The sequence below is a fragment of the Gallus gallus genome, chromosome Z (assembly GCF_016699485.2).
Source record: "Gallus gallus isolate bGalGal1 chromosome Z, bGalGal1.mat.broiler.GRCg7b, whole genome shotgun sequence".
Lineage (NCBI taxonomy): Eukaryota > Metazoa > Chordata > Aves > Galliformes > Phasianidae > Gallus > Gallus gallus.
Window position 1 is genome coordinate 21,238,484 of NC_052572.1, and position 11,019 is coordinate 21,249,502.

Here is an 11,019-nt window from a genome sequence, read left to right on the forward strand (position 1 = left end):
CCTGTAATCAGAGCTTCCCCCAAAGCACCATTTATCATGCACTTTATATCATTAAAGCACTGCTGTTTATTTCATACTTCTTCCCTATCCTGAACAAGAAGTGCCTGTCCTTCCAGCATGTACTGGCACTGCAACTGCATAAGCATTTTATGTAGAGCAGAGGTTCATATCTTCTATCTTCTTCAAAATAGCAGAACCTAAAGCAGCAGCATTTCTTGCTATTCTTTGTGGTGTGTTAGGCAGTGTCATTACATGCACTTACCGTCATCTGTGCAAACCCTGACTGAAATGGTAACTAGAATTGATGGCAGCTGAGAACACAATTTTAAATACTGATATTTGCTTTTAAAATACCTGCTCTTATTACTCTTTGATCTGTGAGGAAAGTAACACTTGAAAATATGGACCTTATAATGGCGGTTCAAAAATATTCCTCTCTGCATTTTTTTTCTTTTTCTTTAGCTGAAGCGTTTGGATGGAAATGACATATCTCAAAGCTTTTCTGTAGTTAAAATTCGAAAGATTTAGGATGCTTGTTCAGGTCTTTGAATGAAAGGTGCTAAAGAAACTCCAGCTCCTTTGGTGCTAGTTAATTGAATATTCTTATTCCGTCAGGTCTTTTAACCCTCCGCCAGATCGTTTTGAGCAAGGTTGACCAGGCACTCCATACAAAGCCATCTGTTGACCCAGGAGATGAATATGCCAAATACTGTATGGAGATCCTGGGAATTCCTGCAACCCCAGGTATATCAATACAGTATGCCTGAATACTTTATTTAAATATGCCTTCCTATCCCAATAACGTTTGGCTTACAAAAAAAGCAAAGTAGTTGTTTGTAAAATAATCTAATTTATGAAGCTGAAATAATTATTTTGAAAGTTGGAATAACCTTAAAGATTTCTTCTGAAGGAAGATGAAAGTATCAAAAGCTGTACTTTTGCAAGTTATATTTTGGAGAGAGATTATATGAATATCACATTAAATGTCACATCTGTGTCAGACGTGCAAGTAGACCAAAATGGAATTTTCCTTTTGTAGTCACCAAAATATGTCTAATACTTTTAGAGATGTACTCAGACCTGTTAGGTTAGCAGTTTCAAATTATCTCATACAAATTCCATATTAATTTCTTCAAATTTTGTATTTTTCATACATAAAACAAATGTCTGCGTTCGATTTAAATTAATTAATGTGAATCCACTTTTTAAGGAACAAACATGCCAGCTACCTTTGGGCATCTGGCAGGTGGTTATGATGGACAGTATTATGGATACCTCTGGAGCGAAGTGTTTTCCATGGACATCTTTTATAGCTGCTTTAAGCAAGAAGGCATAATGAATCCGAAGGTAGGTAACAAATACTTTCTTCTGAAGATTCCTGATGTGCTTTATGTCTGAAGCCACATTTATTGCAATTATGATCCATGGAAATAACATCTCAAGTACGCTTCTTGTCAAGTTCAGATCAACTGAAAAAAGCAGTGTGTAAATAATTTCTTTTAAAAATTATCTTGAAATTTTCATAGAATCGTAGGGTTGGAAAGGACCTACAAGATCATCTATCAGCCATCCTCCCATCACCCTTGCTACCACAAGCCACTAAACCATATCGCGTAGCTCCTCATCCAGATGCCTCTTGAACACTGCCAAGGACGGCGACTCCACCACCTCCCTGGGCAGGCCATTCCAGTGCCTCACCACTCTCTGAGAGAAGATTTTCCTTATGTCTAATCTAAATCTCCTCTGGTACAACATGTACCATGTCATTTCCTCAGGTTCTGTTTGTTGCCTGGTAGAAGAGACCAAACCCCTCCTCATCACAGCCTCCCTTCAGGAAACTGTAGAGTGCAGTGAGGTCTCCCCTGAGCCTCCTCTTCTCCAGACTAAACAATCCCAGCTCCCTCAGCTAATCCTCATAAGATTTGTGCTCCAGACCCCTCACCGGTTTCATTGCTCTTCTCTGGACACGTTCCAGGGCCTCAATGTCTTTCTTGTAGTGAGGGGCCCATAACTCAACACAATACTCGAGGTGCAGCTGTACCAGTGCTGAATACAGGGGGATGATTACCTCCTTGCTCCTGCTGGCCACACTGTTTCTAATGCAGGCATGTTGAGGATTGCATGGATTTTATTACAATTATTATATAGAGTCATATATTTTGCACTGCTTTATGACTTTTAAGACATTATCATATACATCTTAATATATTTCTTAGATTTATATTTATTTATGTATATCTTAATATATATAAAACTTTCATCTTTAGTTTTAAACAGAAAAAAACATACTTCTCTGTTGAAAGAGTAGATAAGTATTCTTCCACTGTGGAAGTTTGATGATGATAGTGCTCTATTCCCATGAATAGTGCCTCAAATGTGTGATATTTTTTATGTAAGTGTTATTTAGCAAATACAGCTTATTTTGTTCTTTCACAGCACACTATAACTTAATTTTTTTTCCTCCTAACTTTTTCTCCCATGTGAGTTTTGAAGTTCAAGTCATTTATGGATTTTAGATGTACTGGGCTTTTTTCTCTTGTGTAATTCTTCAACCTCTTCTGCCTCCAGCAGGAAAGAGAGAGGGACAGTTAGTGTTGTAATTGGTAGTCCTACCAATTTGGACAAATTTTTAATTTTTCAACAATTCTAGCATTGGAATTATAACTGGAGATGCTACAGCTCTGTCATGGGAATGATCTTTTGATTTTCCTGCCTTTTCAATCTTTACACAAAGCATGCTTCTCCAGGGTGATCACAGACTTTTGTTCTATTACTGTTAGTCCTGGCCTTCAGAATTGTTTTGAGTGATTGTGCAGTCAAAACCCTGTACCATAGTTTACCAGAACTGCTCTGTGACCTTTACTACACCCTAGGGATGAAAGTGCAGTTTATTCCGATTTTTTTTTGGTGTAGATTTCTGTTTTCTTTCTCAGTGTCTGAATGGGACACTCTGAGAAGAGTTCAATTACATAAGGACCAAGTGGATATTTGCAGCTAAGAGGCCACTAGTGCTTCTTTTAATGTGAAGCTTCCTGTTCCAGCTAAGAAGTTAGAAATAAAAATGGTTATTTGTGTATGTGTATCCACGTGCATGGGCATGTGTGTGCCTTGCTCGCTCTCTCATGCGTGCAAACATAGTCTGTTTGGACGTTCACATAACTTCAGGGGGAACTTCCACTGGAGATTTGCTCTCACTCTTCATGGCACTACTATCCTCTCAAGTTGGTTCTCTTTTAACTTGTTTTCTATTTAAGTGTAGCAGAGTTCCACAGGGTGGGAAAATAATCTTTCATAAAAAATGCTAGATACTAGTGAGATTTTTGTAGTTATTCATATTTCATATATCTAGATTTAGACTACTTTTCACAACAGCAGGAAAGGAAGTCAGTTACAGTACTGTGACAAAGGCCTTTAGAAATTTGTCTTACCTCTTCCTGTTAGAATAAGACTTCTCTTCCTGTTTTGAGCAGCAGTTATTGAAACTTGTTTAAGCATCTCTATCTGTAACAATTATTCAGCAAATGCTAACATTGTTAATTGCCAAACTCCTAAGTTCATGCACATTATCTGAAATTATTTCTGGTCTCTCTAGAACTGAGTAATCTGCTGACTGTAAACACAGCAGCAAAAAGTCACATTTACACAAATAACACTTGTAAATCAAGAGGAACAATACATTTTTTTTCTATTAACATTCAGGAAGCTAACACAAATAGCAAAATACAAACAGTCCTCCTTCAGTGATAGATTGTCTTATTCATTTAGCTTTTTCCATCTGCTCTTTCAATGCAATTAAGTCATGGGAAGTCCATCAGTTAAAAATACCTAAGCTTAATTTTGCAGTAGTGATCAGGAAGCAGTATAGTGTTCTGTCTCATAACTTTGATGTGTGAGGGAAAGATACATGTACATGTACAGTGACTGAAGGGAAGAATATTTATTAATTTAATACTTAAAAGCGTCCAGGGCTTCTATGTGAGAAGATATTTTCTCATTCATACATATGTCTCTGAGACCCCAAATTCTCCACATACATTCTTTTAGATATGTTTTCCTTTTAAGAATGTCTTCATTTAATATTGTCTAAGGAGCCCATATCTCCTAACAGAATCTGTTCTTCCTGCATTAATATTGTTCTTGCTGAAAATACAAACTGGGTTAAGTTTCCATTAGTTTAAGATACTTTAATTGGGAAATCAGTGTCTGTGTACATATTAAGTAGTTATGCATATAGAATGTGTGTATGTGCCTTGTTACTCCTCACTGGTATTTCTGTTTATCTCTGTACTGTCATTCCTCAGATAGATATGGAAGAAAGAGAAATCATCAGTTAAGGGAGGATGGATATTTAGGTTCTGTTTCCCTGCCCATTGGTCATGTTACGGCTTATAGAATGACTTCCATAACTTGGGCAAGTTTAGGTGATTGTAAATCCCAAAATAATGCAAAACCACTGGAGAAATGATTTGTGAGGTAATAGGTTACATTTCTCCTGTCTTGAACTCTCCCAGCAGATTTAAGTTATATTTGTGGCATATTTTGTTTTGCTGTTAAGAAAATCTGGAAAGAGAGGAGATGTATTTAAGAACCTACACAATTAGACATGACAAATACATAAAAGTGGCAGCTTCCAAGGTAAGAAATACTAACGTTCTACTTTACCTTTTATCAGGCTGGGATGAAATACAGAAATCTTATTTTGAAACCCGGAGGATCTTTGGATGGGATGGATATGCTTCAAAATTTCTTGGAGCGTAAACCAAGCCAGAGAGCTTTCCTACTGAGTAAAGGACTATGTGTTCAGTAAAACTATGGTTCCTTCGTAGTGACACATGTATGGAATGACCTGGAAATGTCAATGTGTTTCACATTTTAACTGTGTATCATTTTAGACAAATTGGGTTACTTTTTCATGATTTTTTTAAAAATAAAAATGTGGTTTTTAAATTGCACAGGACTACAAAATGCAAACATCAGGGAAAAAAAAAATCTGAGATGTGCAGAAGTTGAAAAATTGGGTAGTAACTTCTTTTTTGAATTGTTACAGTACTAATCACTATGGGGATATGATGCCTTGTTTCTCTTTCAATAGATGCACTTAAACTGTCTTGCGAATGAATCTTAAAACTGGGGATAAAAAGGGACATTACGAGCAATAAAAGAAACATTCATTTATATTCTGTATTTTTCTATTGAATCAATGGCTCACAAATGGTTTTGATGGAGTGGAAGTGGTTGATTTAATCACGTTTTCATCATCTAGCTTTCTGACAAATTTCAAGAAAGAGAACCTGGACAAAATAGCTTTACAGCACAGATATCTATATGATACTTTTATATTTTATTTTGATGCGTGCTAAATTCTTTTATTACTTATAAACTTACACAGCATAAGTTTAAAAAAAAACAGCAGTCCATCCTTTGATCCACTCTTCTTCCCCTCATAGAGGAACAACAAATCAAAATATGACACTTGTAATTTTCCCATCTTTTTCCCATCTCCTTTTTTCGGTTGTTGTTTATCAAAACTCAGGCCTCTGTTTTCTGAACTGTATCAACAGTGGCAGTAAAATCAATTAAAATGGTTTTAGTTGGGTTGTGAAAAAACTTAAGATATGTAAGGAAGTTAAGGAAGATGTGTCCCCACTGAAATACAGTGCTTTCCTATCGATCCTTTTCAGTGCACTGAAATGCAGAAGTAATACAAAACAGCTTCATAGATTTGATGATTTCAGATGAGGGTCTAGGAAAGTAATTAAAAATTACTCTTCCTTTTTTTTTTTTTTTTTCTGCAAGATTGGGAAAAATGAATCTTACAAGCCAAAATTGCTAGTCCAAATGCACTTGTCACTAGGTGTTATTTATACTTTCTTTGATTCTGGTTTTACAACATTGAACAAAGTTTTAATTTTGCTTACTAGCTAATGTATTTTAAACATTTGAATCATATCTGTAACTGTATTTGGTATTTTATTTGTTCAGCTGCAAGGTAAGAAAACGTGCCTGGTGAATGCAAATGTTTTCTTCTTTTTCTAGTAAAAGAAAACTGAAAGCATTCACTTTGAGAAAAGGATGGGAGGAAACACAAATGTTTGTAGCAAAAAGGTACTAACTATAGGCTTACCACAGTAACACACAGAATGGCTAAGGGAGGAAGAGATCTTAAAGAGCATCAGGTTCTAACTCCCCTGCTGTGGACAGGGCTGCCCCTCACCAGCTCAGGCTGCCCAGGGCCCCATCTAACCAGGCCTTGAACACCTCCAAGGATGGGGCATCCACAACTCCCTTGGGCAGCTTGTGTCAGTACCACACCTCCCTCTGAGTAAAGAATTTTCCTCTGACTTCTAACCTAATCTCCCCTCTTTTAGTTTAAAGCCATTCACCCTTGTCCTATCACCATCAGACTATGTGAAAAATTAAGTCAGTTCCAATGGTTGTAATCGGTTACAGTTTTAGACCTGAGTTCTGCAAGGTCATCTGCGAGTGATACATGAAAAACACATACATTAGAACCTCTTGAACAGTATTCAGTAGAACATCTATAAAGGAAGGCTAAGAAAGCTGGTGGATTCAAGACTATCTTTTAAACATACAAATTTTTATTAATTCCCATTACTTTCTGATGGCATTTGTGAGTATTTTGCTTTCATTTTGAATAAGCTTTTTAAAATTCATAGAATGATAGAATCACCAAGGTTGGAAAAAACCCACGGAATCACCCAGTTCACCCATCCACCCATCACCAATAGTTCTCACTAAACCATGTCCCTCAACACAATGTCCAAACGTTCTTTGAACACCTCCAGGGTCGGTGACTCCACCACCTCCCTGGACAGCCCATTCCAGTGCCTGACCACTCTTTCAGAGAAGAGGTATTTCCTAATATCCAACCTCAATCTCCCCTGGTGCAGCTTGAAGCCGTTCAAGGCTTATGAAAGGTTTTTCTCCATTCACCTCCAATGAACTAAAATGTTCTAAAAAGATGTTGATACTTTCCAAAACTAAGTAACAGGAGTTCTATTAAGACATGAAATGTAGTGTTTCTTTTGCAGCTGCCTGCAAAGAAAAAAGGCGGACTTCCACATGAGGGAGACCTTTCTCTGCAAAAACCAGCAGACTCCTATCAGGGTAGATAGATGCAAATGCAGTAGTTATAAGCAAAAATGTGTGATGATAACATTTAAAAGTTAAATTTGGGATGGTGCTGATGTTGATGATGATAATTTGACTTGTTTATTTTTCTGTTCTTCAGAGTACGTGTGTAATGAAGTATATAGTAACTATACAGTAGCAAAGTTATTTATTAACTAAGAAACTGTAGTGCAGTAAAATGTCTGCTCTTACATGTATATGAAAATACCTACAGGACTGTATGGATATCAGCTGGATATCCAGGTTTGTAGGAAGAAGAAAATCTAAAACCAATTTGTGGCCCACGAAGATAAATACTATGATCTGCGCTATACTATAAATACTATAAATACTATGATCTGTATCAGAGAATAGTTTTCTGCAATTTTGTTTTGTAGAAGCCATCTCCAGAGGTCTCCATCAGGTTGTAATTAAGATCATCTTATGCCTAAAGTTGCTCTCAAGAAAGAAATGTGTAATGTTCTAAAATGGCTTGGAATCATCTTAAAGTGGTAATGTGTCAAAGTAAGCTGCCACTTTTTATGTTGCCTTTTGAAAGCCTTCTGAATCAAATTGAAGCTGTAAATAATTGATCTTGAAATGGAAAAGATAACCTGGATAAAGACCACTTTTCTGGTTTTGCACCTCTCCATTGTGGGCATGAAACCTTTTCTGGATGTGAAACAGTTTATTCTAACACTATTCCAAGCATGTGACATAAAATCCCCAAAGAAAGCAGGTAATATGATCACAGTCTTCTGTTTTAGAAACACAAGTTAATTGCCTTAGTACTGCACAGAAACAATTACCTATGTTCAGACATGCCAGGACACAGGTATCTGGCAAAAAACAGCCTGTGTCATAGTTGCTCAACCCCTGCTTCCACTTAATTCAATTTCAAAACATTAAAAGCCTGAGTTAATTCCAACCCAATTTTAGGTATTCACTGTAATAAAGTAACTTGAAATCTTAGTCTCAAAAGCAGCTGCATTTTCAAGTTAGTAATGCATCTTTTGAGAACTTCTCTGTATTTAGAATTTCTTCCTAATCAATTCAAATAGGACTTTGGCCTGGCTACAGAAGCTTTAAACGAACAGAAAGGGTAAGATGGGAGGTGTGTGAGAGAATTGATTTAAGCACTCAGTAAGTGGTTACCAGGTAATGGCTTTCCCATTTTGCTGCTCTATTGCAAAAGATAGAATGAGTTGGCCATGCAAATAGGTCACAAGATGGCTAGGTGGTGGCCTCAGCCATCCCTGCTGCCAGTCATCTGATACAAGTCCAGCATGTAGGCTGTCTGAATTGCTTGCAGGCCATACAAAAAAGATCTGGAGAAAAGGTTTAAATTTTGCTCTGTGAGCTATACTGCCTGTTACTTATTTTGCTGACTTAGTAAGAAGAGCATGAAGATGTAGAGTCCATGTTTGTAGAGACCAACTGGAGTCCGTACTTCTCTAGTTTTCCCATCCAGAGAGCTCTGTGCTGTATGTTATTAATATAAAAACATCCTCTTTACAACCAGTAATTGGCATCAGTCAAGTGCTGATATTTTTTGACAAATAATGTTGTTGAACCCTATTTTAAGTGATGATAAGGGAGTGGGAACTGTAGACATTTGGTATGGGAGAAGTAAAATTACCACAGCAAGAAATGAATCACAAAGTCAAGGTCTTTGTTTTCCCTCTGAAAAATAAAATAATTTCCAACTGCTTTTGGTGGGAACAGTAGTTAAATGGAAACTCTTAAAGAGGTTTTCTAGAAGTGTAGAGCTGTTTGTATAAGGAGTGATAAGGACAGAGCTAGCAGCTAGAGATCTACTGAGTTGGAGTTACATGTCTGGGGTTATTGAGGACTGAATCAAGGACTGAGAGAGATGAGAAAGACTAGACATCAAGAAATGATGTGGTAGCACATCAGAGGAAAAGGAAGGAAAATAATAGATTGAAGAATTAAGTTTATACAGGGTATTTGAGCAATGGTTGTAGGATAGTTGGGGTGAATGTTGGGAAGATATCATGAAAAAGATAGTAGCTTAATGCATAATGATTTATAAAAGGCTAACAATTTAAAAAATGATTAGAAATAAAACATTAATATTTGTCTCTGAATAAATTTATTATATTTTTATTTGCATGCCAAAGAACGTAAGATTTTGCCTTGCTTTTTTTAATGACTTATAAACAAAACATACTAATCTTAGTCTCTCAATAAATTTATTTTATTTTTATTTGCATGCTGAAGAACATGTAGTTTTGCATCAACTTGTTGCTTAAATGCTCATTTTTCTTCCTGATGTCTGGAGCTGTTTTTGTTTCACCAGTATTTTGTTCATGAATATAATATAAATAATAGTTTCCCCTGGAGGAAGGAAAAAGTATGATGCTGTACAGAGGAAGTTCCAGTTGCAGGGCCTGTGCTGGAAGTGTTGCATAACTAATCACGATATAAAAATATGTTACATATCTGAGACCTAAGTAGGGTATATAGAGACGAATTAATTAAATAAATTGCAAGTTAGTGGTTGCCTAGAAACCAATAATCATGACCTAATTTTGTTCAGTATCGATTAACAAAGGATAGACTCAACCAATACTTGCTTGAGTTATACTCCCAATGGATTAAAAGAGCTAAATATATCACTGTTAAGTGGGCTAGTGAAAAAAATCAACTGGAATTAAAATTGTGAATGAGAAGTAGTATATCTTTAAAATGTAATTGGCCAAAAATATTCACAACTTAAAAAGACAACAGTTCTGACTAAGAAGCAATCTGTTCCCCAGCAATACCGGTGATGAAAAATTGAAAAAACAGAAGTGGGGTCAGGAGTAGGAAACAGCTATAAAATGAGAAATTTTAAAGTGTCAAAACATTAAAGAAAGCAGGCTATCAAGAAAAAATAACTGTAAAGGTGTGCAGCCAAAAAGATGTAGCATGTGTTAAGGACTAATAAATCCTGTTTGTATTATTGACCTTTAATAGATGGAAATGCTAATTTTGCTAATGGCACGAAAATGTGATTTTTAATTACTGTTTGTCTTCTGCATTTAGAAAGAAGCAACATGATGTAATCATATCAAACAAGAACAGTTGGGTATTTTCCAATAAGGAATATATTAAGCAACATCTACTAAGAACAAACATCTCTGAATGAGTAGGGTTGAGTAACTCGTACTCTACAGACTACAAGAATTGATGGGGACAGATTTTTCCCAATGCTGTTTATCTTGGAATATCACACATATGGTATCATACTAGAACAGTGCTCATGAGTTACAGTGTTCAAAAAGAGCAAATAGGTGACTATTGGTCATATGGCCTGAAATCTGTCTTCAGCAAAACAATCAGAATCAATGTAGTTTTGATGCTGAAGAATTAAACCATGAGTGTAATTAATAGAGCATAAGTGGTGTTACAGAAAACAAGTCACACTCTTTACAAGGCTGATAAAGTGGTTGTAGGGAAGATTTAGGTAAGGGTTATTTGACTTAGTGCTGTATATTTTCATTTGGAATAAGGCAACATGGTGTCAAAATGCACAATGGATTAAGAACTACCTGTCTGTTTTCAGAGTGTAGTTGTTGGAACAGAATTACCATTGACCACCGTCAGAAATGTTCTACTGTGGCCTCAGCTCATCATGGATCAGCCAAGATCAATGTTCAGTGCTTAAAGATCTGAAAGCAATGTAAGAACACTGATGATAAAATTTGCAAGTAATCCAAAAAAGCAGTAACACAGAATTCTACTAATTGAAAGCTTTGCACATTCATCCTAAAAATTTATGTAGCATGGGCAAAATAGTAACTAGAAATAAGGGTTAAAGGTTTGCTGAACTGTATTTTAGGAAGTACTGACTTCTGTAAGTATGTAGAAACTGTTTATAGTTGT

General features: G+C 36.1%; 1 protein-coding gene across 9 annotated transcripts in view; it reads left to right on the plus strand.

Annotated features, from left to right (window-relative positions):
* Window positions 1-5,175, plus strand: part of NLN (neurolysin) — a 38,643-nt gene extending 33,468 nt beyond the window's left edge. For all 9 annotated transcript variants that reach the window (XM_004937288.5, XM_424755.7, XM_046905959.1 and 6 more), the window contains 3 exons: window positions 616-744; window positions 1,211-1,347; window positions 4,673-5,175. In XM_004937288.5, the coding sequence (XP_004937345.2) occupies window positions 616-744; window positions 1,211-1,347; window positions 4,673-4,807 (401 nt within the window). In that variant the 3' untranslated portion in view covers window positions 4,808-5,175. The remainder of the gene's footprint in view (window positions 1-615; window positions 745-1,210; window positions 1,348-4,672) is intronic.
* Window positions 5,176-11,019: the final 5,844 nt, after the last annotated feature.